Source organism: Condylura cristata, unplaced genomic scaffold, assembly GCF_000260355.1.
Source record: "Condylura cristata isolate star-nosed mole 26May11 unplaced genomic scaffold, ConCri1.0 scaffold00006, whole genome shotgun sequence".
Classification (NCBI taxonomy): domain Eukaryota; kingdom Metazoa; phylum Chordata; class Mammalia; order Eulipotyphla; family Talpidae; genus Condylura; species Condylura cristata.
The window spans coordinates 65,836,553-65,855,296 of record NW_004567107.1 but is presented as its reverse complement, the minus strand read 5'-3'; the positions used below and the strand labels follow the sequence as shown (position 1 = coordinate 65,855,296).

The window sequence follows — 18,744 nt, the reverse complement described above, 5'->3', positions numbered from 1 at the left end:
TCAAAAATATATTTAAATTTGCAAAAAGGCCATAAATAACACCATTTGCATTTTCCGTGAATTACCATCTTTTCATTTTTCTGATTACGTATATGGTTGATAAAAAATCATTTTTACTTTATAACAATACCGTGTGTCGTAATTTTTTCCTAGATTGAAGGATTCTCACTAAATAAACTGGGGTGCTTCACTCTTAAAGACATTCAGAAAGATGCTGTGGTCTGGGAATATACTGACAATGCTGCGGGAGATGCAGACAAAGCAAAAGAAGAGACACCCAAGGAAACAGCCACCAAAAGGGGACAGGTCTGTTTGCTTTCCTTTCTGCTTTGACCTTGTATTTTCAATTCAGTTAATTATGGAGTTTGACTTAATCAGTCCTCATCGTCCCCCTGCAACTATTTTAACTATTTCATGACTGTTTCATTTCCTGGTCTAGTCTTTTGAGTAATCATGTAGTGAGAAAAGATAAAATTAGAACATTACATTCACATCATCTGTGTGCAAGGTCCTGTGAAAGATACTGAGAATTCATAGGTAGACCCCTATCCTCAAGAGCTTATGTGTTTAAATTTTAAATAAATGAAGTTAACCTCAAATTATGAAAATAATTCATTAAGTGGGTGATCTAATCTACCTGTGCTCATCCACCTCCTAGAGATAGGGCAAGGGATTTTGTGCACAAGGAAAAAGTTGTATTAGAACTCCAAAAAAATAATCTGAACAATTTAATCATGCTAGTAATAAAAATAGGATTCTTTTCCCAGATTGATAAGTGGTTCTTTGACCCCAGAACCTCCCTACTGGGGGTGAAATGACAGTACTATCCTTCAAAGACCATGCTTGACACCATCTACACGAGGAAGTCATGTGACTCTTCTAGCCCATGATTTACTTATGTCTTAAATGAGGAGATTGTAGTGAACCATGTTTTCTAAAATCCTTGAGCAGTCAAGCAAAAGAGGCAGTGCCACTTTACCCCTGCCGCCTCCAGAATGGCACCCTTATATCTATTTCCTATTTGGGCCTTTAACAGTAGCTAAGAGGACAGGCTGTGGAATCAGACTATGTGGCTTGGACCCCAGCTCTCCTACTTTCTAGCTATGTGTCCTTGGACAAGTAACTTAATCTTTCTATGTCCCAGTTTCCTCACCTATAAATGGAGATGACATTGGTACCCTCTCATAGTGTCATTGATTTATAGGATGCTTAACTCAGTGCCAAACATGTGGTAAGCACTCAGTGTTAGTTGCTGTTCTTTATTTGAAAAAGAAAGTGTTCTGTACTTTAAATAAGCAAAATTCCTAACTTTAAAAACTGTAAGTATCACTTATCTAGATATGTTGAAGTTCTTTTACATCCGCGTTAAGGTTATCAATTCATTTAAGTATGATGCTTAAAAATACTTAGTAATGCTGAATAAGGCTTCGGGATAAAGAAGTATAACTTAATGAGATTTTCCATTTCTGTGATTTTCTTTGTCTTCAGCAGTGTTTGGGAGCTAGACAGCTTCCTTTTCAACCAGTTCTGCTTTGTAAATGCACCTGGTGACTTTATCTTACTTAACCAGAACCCATTGTGGTTGAGATTTAGTAATTAGTAAAACATTGTACCCCATGTTTTAGAGTTTGATGTAATAAAGTGAGAGATAAAACAAATTTGTATGCCTAGAGGAAAGAAATATCTTTCATTGTGAATTTTACATTTTTTGCATTTTTTATGAAATAGCATACTATTTTGAGAGATTAAGCATGCTGCCACTTCTGAAATTGAGATCTGGATAGTTTTGAAATTGCATGGGGTGGTGAAAAAGCATTATACTGGGATCCAGAGACTCTTCCTGCCACTGACAAGCAGAGGGACATTTGACAGTTCGTGGAAATTCTTTGGGCTTCAGTTCCTTCTCTTTGGCCTATGGGAGTCAAACTTAATTACCTCTTAAGATCATCTTATAGTTTTGACATTCTGTTTCAGTGAAATGGATTTCTTGTACTTAAAAAGACTATACAAGTGACAAAATAAGAGAGCAACCAAGTCTGCCAGATGCTTTCCCTTATTTCTGATTTAATCTTCATCACTATCCTGTGTTATAGGTGATATCATCCCTACTCTGCAGATAATGGTAGCGACCATATTTTGAAAATGTGTGCCAGGCACTGTGCTAAGCTCTTTACAGACATTCTCTCACTCAGTCCTCCCAACAACCCTATGAGGTGGGTACTGTGATCCCCAATGTTCAGATGAGGAAACTGAGACTTAGTTAATATACCTTGACTGGAATCATTCACAGCTAGTACATGGCAGAGTTGGATTTCAGATCCAAGCATGTCTCACTCCAAATTCACATCTCTCTAGCCACTGTGCTATACTGCCAATCTGAGAATGAAGCAGCTCAGTCACCGAGCAATTAAATGCTGTGAAGTGGCAGATATGAACCTTTTTCTTTCTTCCCCCCCCCCCCAAAAATTCCTATGTGCCTTCTAAATTATTTTATTATGGTATATTTCAACTTGTCAGGAGTCTGTGAATGTAAACTAGTATCAGTTTCTGATATATCAAGGGTCTGACTTTCATATAAATTGCCACTGCAGATGCAGTCAGCTTCTGTAGCCTATCAGAGCAAAAAAGAATTTCCTTTTTGCTCTGTGTGTTTAAGCTGCTGTCCGTCTCTGTGTGTGAACTGTGTAAAGGCTCCCTCCAGTGGCAATAACAGTGAGAGCTCAGTGCTGAGAGTAGTTGAATCCATGCACAGTTCTCCATCTGACATTAAGACTTAAAATTAGGAATGCTTCCTGGTTACATAAAACTGCCTGCCTATTCTTGTGATAATTACTAGATCTTAACATGTTCTAATACCAGGAGTGCAGTGAAGGAATGCCATTTTCCCAAAATGATATAGAACATAGAATGTGACTTTATCTAGATGAATTGTCAGATTCTTACCTTTGTTAAGGTTTTTCAGGTTGTTTTAATATGATGAATGATCTCTAATTTTCAGATTGTGCTGACATCTGAAATAACCCATTTGTTTTCTCTTTGCTATTAATAGGTATCATTAATATTTGACTTAAAACACCAGCCTTCAGTACCAGTTGGGCAGCTCTGGGTGGAATTGCTTCGATTCTATGCTTTAGAATTTAATTTGGCTGATTTAGTGATAAGTATCCGTGTCAAAGAATCAGTATCTCGTGAATCAAAGGATTGGCCCAAAAAGCGCATTGCCATTGAAGGTATCTCAATTTACCACTATTTTTTTTTTAAAGTACCAGGCTAACTCCATTTCAGTCTCTTTTCAGCTCCTACATGTAAGGTAGGCCTTAAATGAAATAAATAGTTAGAAGCTTATATTTGTAGTGGGTCCTTCTAGGGGACCAAACTCTTCATTCAGTTATTAAAATGCTGCCATAAAGCAATCTTAATTACTTAACTAAGAGTATTGCTGACTGAGACCTTGTTTTCGCTCTAAGTTTGTAACAATTAAGTTTTTTCTGAGTGATGTGTGAATACCCCTTTCCTCTTTTCTGTTCTTATTTCTGGATTTTTAGACTCAGTCATTACATGTGTTGTTATCAATGTTCCATAGTTTTACAAAGGTGAGGAAATTATCTTTTCTCTTGAAAAATGCTATTCTTCATTGGCGAGAGTAAAGAAGGGTTATTTTTGGAATGTCTGCAATAACATTTACAGCTTTTTCATAAAAACACTCTAGTGAAGGAGGCTCTGTTAACTGAAACCATGTGTGAAAGACACACTGATGTGCCCTGTAGATTTCATTAAGTGGACTAGTTAAACAGCTTTGCAAAGTCAGGAGGTTGAAACCCCTCTAGAAATCTTAATTCTCCTCCAAGTAATTTAAAGAACATCCTAAATGGAATTCTCTTATTTTTGCTTGATTTTTTTTCAAGCTTTATATTGCATAAGAGGGTTTTTTTGCATTTTGCATAAGTTCTGTGTGCAGTCATGGGGATCTCACATTTTTAAACCCTCCCCTGCAGTTTCTCTGGCTCAGCTCTTCTGGCCAATTGCCTATCCCGCTGGAGTTCTAGGGGAGGAGAAAAGATTGAGAGAAGTGGTGTCTCCTTCTGGTGCCTCCCTCTCGCCCCTGAATTCAGTCCAGCCAGTTCAGTGATGGGGCTTTCCAGGGCAGAAGAGTGGAGGTAAGCTCTACAAAGCACAAGGCCTGGCTGAGTGGGGAACAACACTCAGCAGAGCCTGGTGGGAAGATTTCACTTCCCAAAGGCATAAGAGCCACACTGATGCCATCTTTCCTACCTCCACAATCACAGAACAAAATAGGGAAGGGGTACTGGTTCTGAACAGAATGGGTTCTCTTCATATAGCAGATGTTTAAGAAAACATTTCTGTTTGTTCTTAAGCTGTATCTTCTTACTCCTCATCCCCAGTTGTTTAAAAAAGCATACAGATACATATTGAAATTTGCTCTTTATTTGTTGGCTTTTTATCTACAGCGGAATAATTTTTAAAGCATAAAATAGAAATATATGAAATGGTACATTTTTTTTTTCATTACAGATCCATACTCTGTTAAAAGAAATGTGGCAAGAACCCTAAATAGTCAACCTGTATTTGAATATATACTTCATTGTTTAAGAACAACATATAAATATTTTGCTCTGCCACACAAAGTTACAAGATCCAACGTTCCAAAGCCTCCATGTACTGTTCCGTGTATTAGCAAACATTCTAAAGAAGTAACTGAGCATGATCCAGATGTACAATCAAAGGATGATGAACTCAAAGCCTCAGTTTTGGCTCAAGGTTCCATTGCAAATACTACCTGCAAGGCAGAGACACTTACTTCTAAAGAGACTGACAGCTTTGGGAACCCACCAGTGGAGGACATGGGAAATACACCCGACAGTGTCCACTTGGAAATCTCAGACTGTGTAAAGACAGAGGACAGTTGTGATATTAAAGACCACCATCAAGATGTAAGAAGGGAAAATGGGAAAGAAAAAACTGAAAGGGAGAACATAGATCTTTTGACCACTGGTGACCAAGATTTAAGTAATAGCAAGCATGAAGAGCCTATCTCTTGTGGCAGTGCACAAGATATTGAGACAGACAGCACTTTGAACTTTGATGGCTTCCAAAATCCTGCAACTAAAGAGTATGATGCATTTGCTACTTTACGTGGAAAAGCTGAAGCTGACGAAAGCATAGAAAATATTAATGAACTTGATGATGCTGTAAGTCACTTTCCCCCTTCAAGACATGGCCACTCATCAGGAATCATTCACTCTGATGAGGAGGAGGAGGAGGAAGAAGAAGAGGATGAAGAACACATGTTCTCTGCTACCCATAGGGAACATGCAGACAACATTGCTGATGAAGATGAATTAGACAACACTTATACCAGGTCAGGGGAAGAAGATGCCCTGTCTGAAGAGGATGGTGAGTTAGGCCAGTCCGCTAAGTGTGAAGACATGAAAGAGTGTGGAAAACATGTGGATGGAGCGTTACTAGTGGAACTTAACAAAATTAATCTTCAAGAAGGAAATGTATGTGAGGAAAATTCGACTGTGGATCAGTCTGGTTTCTTCTATGAGTTTAGTAAACTCACCTTCACCAAAGGCAAGGTAATGCATGCCACTTCTAGACACAACAGGAGTCCATAAAACAGTTTTTGATTTAAAGATTTATTTATTTATGCATACAAGAGCTGGGGTCTAGGACAGAGGTACAGGAGGGTGAGTGGGTTCACCAGATTCAGAGTGGGGTGCAGAACAGATGGATCCACTGAAATACACTGCTGAGGGGAGCAGCGGTGGAGGGGGGGGGTGAAACAAGAGAGCTCTGCTTCAAGGTGTGGGCCAGCTTCCTGTTTGGAGATCAAACTCATGCTGCAGTGGCTGCTAATTGCTTCATAGTGCTGCGACTTAACCCCTGGGCCACAAGGGCAGGCCTGTAAAAACAGTTTTTTATGCTTGTTTTTCAATTTACATACTAAACAAGGTTCTCACCTGTTTAGGATGACCAGTTGGTTTATTCCCCTCCTCATGGGAATTGAATAGGACAATGGGAATGCTGTTGATAGTGAGAAAATTTTCTCTTGAGTAAGGATGGTCTGTCTCAAAGAACTAAGTGACTGCATACTTTTTTACACCTTTAAAACTTTTAAAGATTCAGAATGTCTTTGTTTGCCAAGTAAAATTTTAAGTTTTAGTTTGCTTTGCCTTCTTTCTGCAGTCTCCTACAATAGTATGCAGTTTATGCAAACGAGAGGGTCATCTGAAAAAGGACTGTCCTGAAGACTTCAAAAGAATCCAGCTGGAACCTCTCCCACCGTTAACACCCAAATTTTCATATATCTTAGATCAAGTTTGCATCCAGTGCTATAGTAAGTTGCTGATATTCTTTGGATCGCTCAACTGTCATCTAATCACTAATCTGGGAGCTCCATTATGAAAACTTAAGTTTGTGACATTCTCCATTGTATTCACAGTGCTCTGTATCTTCTGCTCTGTTTGGGACATGCATTGCATAATTGTTAAAGTTGGAAGGATAGAGGCAGGGAGCATCTCATTGATGTTCCTTGATATGTTCTTCTAGGTGCAATTATAAGTGTTTCATGACATAAAGTATTCCTTAGGTCAAGTCAGGAATTACTATCTCCAGTCCCCTAACCTGAAAATTTGCAGGACATTCTAGCATAATAGACTTCTGAGAGATGTTATAGTAAAGAAACCTGTTTAATTCTTTGCATCCTTTAATTCCAAAATCTAAGTAAAGAAATCTAATTGATACTAATTAATAGCCTACCTAATAGCCTTATAAAGCACCAGTTTGGGGAAGCACCGGTATACAGAAAAAATACATTTAAATGGAGAGATGTACAGCTGTTTAAAGTGGGAAAACTTAATGCACCATATACTGCATCTTGAGAGATTTGTCTTTGCTAGTAGACATCTATTCTTAGTGGCATTTTTGAGCAAAACCCATTTTGGAGATTATACGCTATTGAAGGAAAGTACATTCTATTTAGATATGTATATAACTTACATGTACACATGTTTATATGTACATAAGCACCAGTTTTTGTTTTCACACTCTGAAGTCTGCCCCACGTTTTCTGATGACCGTTTGCAGAACACTGTTCAGATTAGTACCCATTTCAGAAGCTCTTTCAAAATCAGAGCATCACCTATTATACATTGTTACTGCTATCTACCAAGAAGATGCAAAAATAAGGGTTTTTTTTATTTTTCCAAAGCTTACTAGGTTTTATTTTATTGAAAGTGTCATTTTTTTTTCCTGAGAATGTGAACAGTATTTCTGAATGTTTTAATTTTAAACAGAGGAGTTTGCTCCAACTATTATAGAAGATCAGGCTCGTGAACATATTCGGCAAAACCTGGAAAGTTTTATAAGACAGGAGTTCCCAGGTAAATAATTTTGTACCTTTTTAAGAAAAGAAAGGTAATATGACCTTCCTTAGGAGTGAGTATTTATGTAACCTGCATACTTACTTTGAAAATAGTAAGGTAATCTGCTTTCAGCTAAGAAGATGATGTCGAGATTTCTCTTAACAGATGCTATAAGTGAAGTTAATTTAGTATTATGTCTAAAATAAAAGTTCGTGCCTCTAAAATTTTAATTTAGTTGGATGCTAATTAGCTTACATTATTAAATATGTAGACTGACCCACCCTTTTCTTGTTATGGTCTCACACTTAAGAATTAAGCGGTGCCTGGTAGTCTTTCATGCCAAGTACATCTTGTATTTATTAACAGATTTTTGAAAAAATAAATTTTGAGAAGAAGTAAGTTATAGTAAATAAATGTACAGCAGTAGTTATTATTTTTCATATATATTCCTAACAGGAACTAAATTAAGCTTGTTTGGCTCCTCCAAAAATGGATTTGGTTTCAAGCAGAGTGACCTCGATGTTTGTATGACAATTAATGGACATGAAACTGCTGAGGTATTGTGACCACATAAAACTTACATTTGCTGTAGCAATGTAAATTAACACTCTTGACTGACAATACGTTATGTTTTCCAAATTTATCAAGGCATACCACATGGAGCACACTGTGTGACATAATCTCTCTGGTCAAATTCAGAAGTGTAGAGGTGAATGCTAGGGATTTCACACCTGGGAATTCTAGAAAGCCAGGCCATCCTTTCAGCATCCCGCTTGTGTGGCCATTAAGTGACTGATGCATAAACACACCTAAGGTTTTCTGAAAAGTTTGTTAGTAAATGGGCAGTGTGGTACAGTGAATTGGAATTCTTCACTTTACAGTCAAGACAAGTCTTGGTTTCAAGTTGATAATTGATAAAATAGAAATGACAGCTCCTCTCGCCTTGGGAGATTGTTGTATACAATAGCTATCGTGTATATCCAGAGTCAGCAGACTTGACTTACTGCCTGTTGTCTAAATGCAGATTTTCAGATTGCAGCCACACCCCTTCAGTCTTGTGTTGCCAGTTGCTGCTTTTACCCCATAACTGCAGAACTGAATAGTTGCAATGAGCAGAAAAGTTTTGTTCACCCAGATGTACATAAAGCCACTTTTATAAATAAAATCTGAAAAGCACTAATTCCATACTCTTTTCTTTTCAACAACAATCCAAATGTTGTATATCCAAAGGAGTGATGTTAACTGTTGTGCAAGACCCTTTGCTTTTCTTAGATTCAGGTCTTTGTCTCTTGTAAGTATATCTGATTTGGAGAAACAGCCAAAGTTATCTAGCCTGAGTTTGGTAAATAATATGGATAAGCAAAACTGGGTCCTGTGTATGGAATGACCAAATATATTAATTAAGATTGAATTTTTATATAACTCATAAGCTTGGTTTTATGGCATCTCTAAAATAAAATTATACATATGGAATATATATAAAAATCAAAGGCTTATGTTGAAATAGCTCAGCTGGAGTACTTCTAAGCATAGTTTATTTGAAATATTACGCATATTCTATGACTTTGATCTTGTGCATTGTAGTTTTGACTAGTCCTCTGGGGAAATAATTTGAGCTTTAACACTTTCCACAGCTCTCAATTAAGTTATAATTAAGTCTACCCTGAATGAGTAAGACTGCACATACAAACTACCTCTTATTTATTCTGGCATATCGGGTACTTCTGGAAAACATAACAACATACAAGGGTAAATTCAGGACCTCCACCTGCACCCTTATATTTACTGGTGCTCTATTTACAGTAGGAAAGATGTGGAATCAACCCAAATGCCCAAAAATAGATGACTGGATCAAGAAGATGTGGTACATATACATAATGGAGTATTTTTTTATTATAATAGTTTATTTTTACATATTTTTTCCATTTCAGTTGCAATCCCCTTGGGTTTCCTATCACCAAATCACCCATGTGCCATCACCATAGTCCAGTGCATTTCCCTCCCCCCCACTGTTTTGATCCCATTCCCCACTCCACCCCCACAAAATGTCTCTGGTATATAGCTGTTCATCATTATCATTATTTTCTCGCCTGTTCTGTTATATTCCTGCTATGAGAGAAACCATCCACTATTTTTCCTTTTCTTTCTGGCTTATTTCACTAAGCATGATCTTTTCCAGCTCCATCCATGTTGCTGCAAAAGACATGTGTTTGGAATATTACTCAGCAACCAAAAAAGATAAACTGCTGCATTTTGCAGTAACATGGGTGGCGCTGGAAGGGATCATGTTTAGTGAAGTAAGCCATAAAGAAAAATACCAGATGGTTTCATTCATAGCAGAAATGTAAGGGGTTAGAGAGAAAAAAAAAAAATTAAAAACTATAAACCAGAGACATTTTATGGGGGTAGAGAGATCAAAACTGGGGTGGGAAAAGTGCACAGGACTATGGTGATGACACATGGGTGAAGTGGTGGGAAGTCCACAGGGATTACAACTAAGATGAAAAAATGCACAAGATGAAGAATGGTGTAAAAATAAATAAATACATTTAAATTGAAAATAAATAAGCACAGGTCCTCACTCTTGTCCAGAAACTTTTCTGGGTACGATGATGATTTCATCCTTTGTTGTGCCCCCCAAAACAATTATTAAGTAGGAATATAAGGTACCTTATTTCCTTAAGATTCTGACCCTTGGTTGCCCACAAAGGAAAAAATGTACATAGAATGATTTGAAATTCATTATTTCTGAAGTAAATGGAAACTGAATCAGAAACTATCTTAAATTTTTGATAGTTTGTGTCATTTTGTTGCAGGGTTTGGACTGTGTAAAAACTATTGAAGAGTTGGCAAGAGTCCTCAGAAAACATTCAGGTACTTTTATAAGTTTTCTCTGAAAAACATATTTCTCATATATATTTTGACTTACATGTTCAGAATTTACTAATGCCAGTGAAATAACATTTGGCTCATTTATAAATAGTTACAATATTGGAGTCTTAAAGATGTTATGTGATAAAGTATGAGACTGAGAAACTGCAGATAATTTGTGTATATATTTTTTGCTAGCACAGTATATGCCATGTAGGCTAGAAATTTTGGAAATCACTGTTGCTTTGTTAACACTGTATAAATCATAGTGCAGGCATTAACAATGGTATGTGGCACGGTGGGAGGTATTGTGGACTAGAGTTATGGTTTGTATTTATATCTGTGCTGCTCAGCAAGTTGTGCATAATTAGTTTGGTCACTTAACAGTCCTTAATTTCATTCTCCCATCAATAAATTGAGAAAAGTGGACAACTAGGACTTACAACTATAAATGGATAGAGTTTATAAATTTTGCATAGAGATTATCGTAATCCTTTATAGCATTCGTTCAACTATGAATGCTGTTACAGTGGATGCCCTCACACAAATAAGCAACACAAAAATACATGTTTTTAGATGGTTTCTTCCCTCTCTCTCTCCCCATTCCCTCCACCCCCCCAGGAGCTTAAAAGAGTGCCATCTTAAATAATAATAAAAATCACAATTTTGGTTCATTCCTACTAAAAGTAAAAAAGTATCAGTATTTTTTAAAATGTGTGTTGATATAATTTTATTTTTAGTTATTAAAATAAGTTTTTCCTTCATTTGAGATTTTAATCTTTTTTAAGATTATGCAAAGAAACTAAATTGTCAAGTTGTAACAACTAAGTTTTTAGTATTGAGCTAGATTTTGACTCTTTATAATGAAATAATTTTAAACTTAAACCAGCAAAGATTTACAAAAATTCTCTCATTCACTTGATCCATCAGTTGTCAACATTTTACCACATTTGATCTATCCATTTGAAATCAAACTGCAGGTATCATGTCTCTTTCCCCTAAATATCTCAGTATGTACTTCCTAAGAGTGAAACATGCTTAAAATAGGATACTTCCAGATTAGAAGTGTCTCATACACACAGATAAAACATGGATGTAGTATTTTATAGGGTGTCATACTGTGTGCTCAGCACTGTGGAGGGTAGTTAGTGACCATAGCAAAAATAAGTCTCATCTCTTCTTAGATAACTTTCAAATCTTAAAAATAATATCAAGGGGGCCCTCCCTGATGGCGCAGCAGGTTAAAGCACAGCACTGAGAATCTGGAGCCGCTTCCGCATGAGTTCGATTCCCGCCTGCCCCGGAGGTGACCACATGGCGTGGCAGACCTCTCCTGGCCCGCCCGCTGCTCCCCTCAGCAGTGTACTTCATCGATCTGCCTGTTCTGTTCCCCGCTCTGTCTCTGGTGAAGCCTCTCACCACCCCTGAGCCTCTGGCCTGTACCCCAGTTCTGTATGCACAATAAATAAATCTTTAAAAAAAATAATAATATCAAGGAACATGTAGCAATGTAAGGTTACCATATCTGATTTGCTTTTTGAAATGAGTCCAAGATAATAATAACATTAACTTATGAAGAGATTCAGATTCTAGAGAAGAGTTGCATGGGGGTTCAATAAAAAGATTGACTTGTTCTGATCTCAGAAAATAACAAATACTGTTTGAACAGGCTAAAGGAAAAAAGTCATTCCTTACAGTGCATAGATAACATGAAAATTACTGTAGTATAATTTTGAAGGTAATGAGAAGATTGACACAAAGAAGCTTCAACTGGAAACTGTTAGGAAGCAAGATAAAAATTTGTAGATTCTTGAAAGCCACTGAAGTTTCTTTGGGAAAGGAGAGACCCAGATTTTCAGAATTTTTAGGGAATAGCACAATCTCATTGTTGCTTTTTAGGCAGCTAGTATAATATACTTTGTTTACTCTGATATCCTTAGAGTCACTAAGTGCTGTGTAGGACAGGAACCTGTAAGCAGGTGCCAGTGTTCCTGCAAGGAGAAAGGGTATGAGAGATCCTAAAGGGAAGTTGCTTGCATGGCACCTACTCATAGGAAGTAAGGGTTGCTGTCTGATACTTGAAAGGGAAATTTTGCAGAGAGCATTAGTGTTGGGGTGTTTAGTTTGCCATGAAGGTAAGGAATATTATCCAAGTTAGTAGGCAAGAATTTAAAAATAAGGACTTGTCTTCCAGAGTTGAAGAATAAAATAAACTCAAAACATTTCAATATACACATTGAACATATTAAGAAGAAAGAGGGAGAAACCAGGAATAAAATAATTCCAAAGGATCATTAGAGAGAAATAAAGAACTATGCTTTGATTTCTGTGTGCAGAAAAGACACTGGAAAAGGAGCTATTGGCACTGTCAAGCTATCACCAGCCACTGTGGCCTGAGGTAGAATTCCCAGCCTGGGAGCTGACCCAACATGGTGCAATAGACCTCTCCCACGGCTCCCCTCAGCAGTGTATTTCAGTGATTGACCTCTTCTACTCCCCTTTCTGTCTCTGGTGAATTCTTACGTCCCCTACCCCAGTACCTCTAGCCTACACCCCAGTTCTTGGATGCATAAATAAATTTTTAAAAATCTTTAGAAGAAGAACTGAAATGATGAAATAAGAACCTGGATGATGGCACTGTAAATAAATCCTAGGACTTAGTGGTGTCATAATGGCCAGCAGTGTCAAGTTCTAAAATGGGGCAAAGTTAGAGAAAAAGGCTACCTCATTTAGAGGCAGCACAGCAAAGTAGTTGGTATCTGTTCTTGAATCACCATCCCATCTATTAGATCTTGACGCCCCACTTTCTGATTATGCAATCCCAGAAAAAACCATTCAACTACCTTATAAACACTCAGTTCCTCATTTGTAAAGTGTAAGTAACAATTATAGCATTTAAAACTAAGCAAAGTAGGGCCCTCCCTGGTGGCGCAGCAGGTTAAAGCACAGCACTAAGAAGCTTAAGCCACTTCCGCATGAGTTCGATTCCCGCCTGCCCGCCCCAGAGGAGATCCACATGGTGAGGCATACCTCTCCTGACCCGCCCGCTGCTCCCCTCCCTCAGCAGTGTACTTCATAGATCTGCCTGTTCTGCTCCCTGCTCTGTCTCTGGTGAATCCTCTCACACTCCGCATCTCTGGCCTGTACCCCAGTTCTGTATGAATAAATAAATAAATCTTAAAAAAAAAAAACTACTAAGCAAAGTAATACATTTAAGTACAGGGTCTATCATTGTACTTATTCCTCCCAGCAGTATAAATTAGACTTCCTTTGTCCTCCACACAGTCTTCGACATTTCTTTTGTCGCTTGCCTATTTTTCTCCCGAGTCCAAGATCACCATATAGTTGCCCTCCTAGATAGCTATCACCTCATCTTTTAGAAGAAACTCAAACTTCAACATCTCAGCATGATGCCTTCCGCTACTGCCCCCATTCTGCTGTATCCACCACTCCCTGTCCTTCTGAATCTTTTTTTTTTCTTGGTTGCTGATGTTGGCATCTTTGGAATCACTAGAATGGGTGAAGTGATAATAAGTCTACCTGTTTGTCGTAGCGTTGAGTAGGGGGAGTTCCCAATTTCTGCCTCTTCTCCTTTGTTTGAATAGAAATTTAGTCTGTTAGGCCTAGAATTGAATCTCAATTCTGTAATTTACCAGTGACATATTTCTAAGCAAGCTGATGGCTGGATGCCTGTTCCCTCATCTGTCAGTTAAGCTAAAGGTGTGAGAGTGAACAGTATAAGGAGTTAATATCTTTAAAGGACTTTAGGTACTTAAGAAATTGTGGCTATTAGTATTAAAGCCCACCTCCTTTATGACCTCTACCTCCAACTCCCCAGCCCAACCAGTTATAAACACTCTCAAACGTATCTTGCTGTCTTTCTGTATTCCCATTCTGCCAGGATCACTCCAGTCCTGATCATTTTTCATAATGGTCACCCTGCCTCTATTGTTGTGTTTAAATCTATCCATTGCAAGGGGTGTGTTATCTCAATAGATGTGGTCAGTAATTATTCCAGCTTATACCAGTTCAGCAACTTCTCTTTGCCTTTAAGATTAATTCTTAACAGGATTTATATGTTCTCTACTTGAACACTTCCCAGTTTCTTTTTACTACTTACTGTTGTTGCTCCTCAAGTTCATTCTCTGGTCTGTGAAATCCACTGGACGTTCTCTGGCCATGGCGCTTGCTTCAGGCATCTATTTTTGTTCCATGTACAGTATTCCTTATCTGATAAATCCCTCAGCCACCCTCGTTTACTCCTTCTTATCCTTTTACAAAAGTCTTGCTAAAGCAATTTCCTCTTCTCTTTTTTTGAAGTTGATTGCATTCTTTTACTTCATAACTTCTAGATCTATGATGAGTAAGATTTCTTTTTTTTTTTTAGATTTATTTATGCTTACAGAACTGGGGTTCAGGCCAGAGATGTGGTGGGTGAGAGGATTCACCAGAGACAGAATAGGGAGCAGAACAGGAGTACACTGCTGAAAGGAGCAGCAGACGAGACAGGAGAGGTCTGCTGCACCATGTCGGTCACCTCCCTGGCTAGGGATCGAACTCGTGCTACAGTGGCTTCTGAGAGCTTCATAGTGTGATGCTTTACCTGTTACACCACCAGGGAGGGCCCTATGGTGAATAAGATTTCTATGGAGCATTCAGATGATTGTATGTTTTTCTCCCTAATAGAAACACTCTGCAGATTTATCTCCTGTGTACAAGGGATCACAGACTTCAGACGCTATAATACTACACTTTTCTCTGTTTTAGTGTTTATTAGACTGACAGCCCTCCAAGGGCAACACAATCCATTGAGTTCTTGGAGTGCAAAGTGGACTTAAGGCAACATCTCGGAATTCTAGAAAGCCAAGGCCACCATTTCAGTGTCCTGCTAGCAATACCAGTAGGCTGAATCTAATGCAGAAATGTATTTAAGGTTTCCTGGAAAGTTTGTTAGCAGGCAGGTAGAAGGACCACTTTGCTGATTTTTGTACTTTAAATGTGAATGTGTTTAATAAACTTTGCTTTGTGTTAATAACAGAAAAATCTGTGACTAGTCCTAGTGACTATAGCAAAATAAGCCAGAGTTATGTTCACATCAGTTTATAGTGAAACATTAACATGAGAGCTATTCATAGCCCCAGCTTCTATATTTACTACTACTGTTTTATTTCCTAACCTAGGTCTGAGAAACATCTTACCTATAACAACAGCAAAGGTGCCAATTGTAAAGTTTTTCCATTTGAGAAGTGGTCTGGAAGTGGACATCAGTTTGTATAATACTCTGGTAAGGTTTTCTTTAGGGAAATCAGAAGGAGTGAATATCTCTTAATTTACAAAATTTCAGGTTAAGTGAGCCATTCCTTTCATCTTACTCTTTCTTTGATCATCATTTTTGTTTGCTTGTTATATACTTGACAATGGTCAAGGGTTGGGGTATAACAGAAAATTAGGTTAATACTAGTATTGTTGATAAAAACCGAGCCAGATTAATATTAGAGAGCTAACAAACTATTAAATAATTCGTGAATTATACAACTTCCCATCTAGCAAGTTAGACTAGAGTCCAGAAATTTGTACACAATGGAAGTTTTGCTGGAATATTACTGAACAATCAAAAAAGATAAGCCATGCCATTCGTAGAAACATTGATGGAGTTGGAAGGTATCATGCTCAGTGAAATAAAACAGGAAAAGGAAAAAAATATTGGATGGTTTCTCCTATAGGAGGAATACAGGGGATCCAAATAAGGGATCAGGGTGAAAAAAGTAATTATGATAAAGTATAAAAACAAAATGAACAGGCAGCTATAAGCCAGAGACCCTCTGTAGCAGGGAGCAGGGAATAGGATCAAAACGGGAGGGAATAATACAAGGGACTGTGGTGATGGTGCATGGATAAACTGGTGGTGGGAATTTCATGGGGATTACACACAAGATGACAAAGCATACATTGTATAAAATAAATAAGATGAAGATTTTTTAGTCAGAAAGAGGGCAAGATAAGGCAATTCAGATCAAGTTAACCTACTCATGGGGAATGAAAATAAAAAGTCCCGTCATAAATTACTGCATTGGGGGGGTATGGGGGTGGAAAAAAGTTAATTAATGCTAACCGGAAAATTTCACACCGACCAATTGACTGTATTTCTGGGAGATGTTGAAACTGCTGTTAGGTTTTGGAACTGTGATTTTTCCTATTAACAGTATTTAAAATGAAGTCACAATGGCAGGCACTTTTTTGCCCTCAATTTTGTTTTACATTTGGATTGTGTATGTGTGGGTTTATACTCACCCATGTTCAAAATGTAAAGATTTTATAGGACCCCTTAGCCCCTAAAAACATTTAATTTAAATAATGCCAGGGCAGGATGGTGGAATCTTGCTTCAACTTAAAAATAGCTGATTATTTATTTTAATAGTCTGATTTTCTGGGACTGTTCAGATGAAGGGAATCCCAGTATTAACAGTATAGTAGTCATGAGGTCAGTTGTTACTTATAATTCTTAGTTATTATTTAGTAAGTTAATGAGTCCTCTCTTTGGGGGAGAAATATTAGTTAACAACAGTAAACATCTTTTTCTAAAATGAATCCGAGTGTAAACCTTTTCAGAACTTTCTGGTTTAAGGCCTTTTCCTTTTATTTATAGTGTTATTCTGTAATTTTTCTTTTAACAGGCTCTGCATAATACAAGGCTCTTATCTGCTTATTCAGCCATTGACCCCAGAGTGAAATATTTGTGCTATACCATGAAAGTATTTACAAAGGTAAGTATGCTTCTTTTTGTGATTTATCAGAAAATGACATTGGTTCTTCAAACTTTGTTGAGAACATAAGCCTATATATTGTAAAGAACTATAACTATTGCAAATGGTTCTTTTTATCTTAAAAATGCCCTATGTAATAAACTAAGTTAAATATTTAAAATAAGTTAAATATTACATGATAATTTTATCTTTCTTGTGGCTGGTAACACCATTGCTCTTTTTGGTTTTATTTTGTTTGATATTTTCTTGGTTGGTCTTATTTATTCTTTTTTTTTTTTTTTTTAAGATTCATTTTATTTATTTATGCGTACCAGAGCTGGGGTGTAAACCAGGGGTGCTTGGGGTTAGAGGACTGACCAGGACAGAGTCCTGGAACTGAACAGGAACAGACAGATCCACTGAAATACATTGCTGAAAGCAGCAGGTGAGACAGGAGAGATCTGCTGCACCATGTGGGTTAACTTCCTGGCCAAGCATTGAACTTGTGCAACAGGGCCAAGACTTCAACCCCTTGCGGCACCAGGAAGGCCCTGCTCTTATTTGACCTTATTGGCATAATCTACCATTTGAAAATGTTAATAAAATTTTACATTAATCCCCTAAATAAGCGCCTTGCACTAAGAGTTATAGAATTAGCTGTAAACTTGTAAGAAACATTGATGACCCTCCCTTCCCTTTGTTACTTGTTTTTCTTCAGATGTGTGATATCGGTGATGCGTCTAGAGGCAGCTTATCATCATATGCATACACGCTTATGGTGCTGTATTTTCTCCAACAGAGGAGTCCACCAGTCATACCTGTCCTTCAAGAGGTACTAGTAAAAGAAACTGTGTCCTTCATCTGTAAAACTAGGTGATCTTTAAGCTGTTTTTCTTACATATTTGTGTATCAATGTTTTAAGTTTGGAATGCATACTAATATTTTGAAAATTAATTTCAGATATATAAAGGTGAAAAGAAACCTGAACTATTTGTTGATGGCTGGAATATTTACTTTTTTGATCAAATAAATGAACTGGTACGTATTTTCAAAGTAAAAGTTTTGTTGTTGTTTTTTTTCCACATTCTTGACTGACAGTTAATGATACTGTTCTTTAGTGTCAGCTATATTAACCATTATATTTACTTTTATCATAGCAAAAAACTAGTTTATACAGATGTTTCATTTCAAGTTGAAAACATTTTTCACTAAGCCATGTGAGTTTTAGAGAACTACTAATATGCAGGATTCCTTTAGATGCTAATAATTCCAAATAATTCACAACTTCTTTTTCAAATGAACAAATATTTTCTCTACCTTTCTACAGAGTTTGAAAAACTTTAATTTATGGAAACTTAGTAACTCAGGCATCACCAAGGTTCTGAGTTGTGTGTTGTTTGTTACTAAATGCATTTTCAAGCTTAGCAAATTGTTTTGCTTTGCTTTGTTTTGTTTTTAAACAATTTTTTATTTTTTATTCTGACCTGGGGTGTAGGCCAGACGTACAGCAGGAGGCTGAGGTGAGATTAGAAGATTTACCAGAGGCAGAGTAGGGAGCAGCACAGGCAGATCTACTGAAGTACACTGCTGAGGGGAGTAGCAGACGAGACAGGAGAGTTCTGCTGTACCATGTGGGTCACCTTCTTGGCTGGGGATTGAACTTGTAGTACAGTGGTTGGGGGTAACACCTGCACCAACAGGAGGCCCTGAAACTTGACATTTAAAACCCTGATCTCTCCTTA

The 18,744-nt window shown here is 37.4% G+C and overlaps 1 protein-coding gene across 2 annotated transcripts in view; it reads left to right on the top strand.

Annotated features, from left to right (window-relative positions):
- Nucleotides 1–18,744, top strand: part of ZCCHC6 (zinc finger, CCHC domain containing 6) — a 63,557-nt gene that overhangs the window by 24,101 nt on the left and 20,712 nt on the right. For both annotated transcript variants that reach the window (XM_012721573.1, XM_004677791.2), the window contains exons 11-21: nucleotides 154–306; nucleotides 3,050–3,230; nucleotides 4,534–5,600; nucleotides 6,211–6,361; nucleotides 7,320–7,406; nucleotides 7,845–7,945; nucleotides 10,205–10,262; nucleotides 15,440–15,543; nucleotides 16,934–17,023; nucleotides 17,721–17,834; nucleotides 17,963–18,040. In XM_012721573.1, the coding sequence (XP_012577027.1) occupies nucleotides 154–306; nucleotides 3,050–3,230; nucleotides 4,534–5,600; nucleotides 6,211–6,361; nucleotides 7,320–7,406; nucleotides 7,845–7,945; nucleotides 10,205–10,262; nucleotides 15,440–15,543; nucleotides 16,934–17,023; nucleotides 17,721–17,834; nucleotides 17,963–18,040 (2,184 nt within the window). The remainder of the gene's footprint in view (nucleotides 1–153; nucleotides 307–3,049; nucleotides 3,231–4,533; nucleotides 5,601–6,210; nucleotides 6,362–7,319; nucleotides 7,407–7,844; nucleotides 7,946–10,204; nucleotides 10,263–15,439; nucleotides 15,544–16,933; nucleotides 17,024–17,720; nucleotides 17,835–17,962; nucleotides 18,041–18,744) is intronic.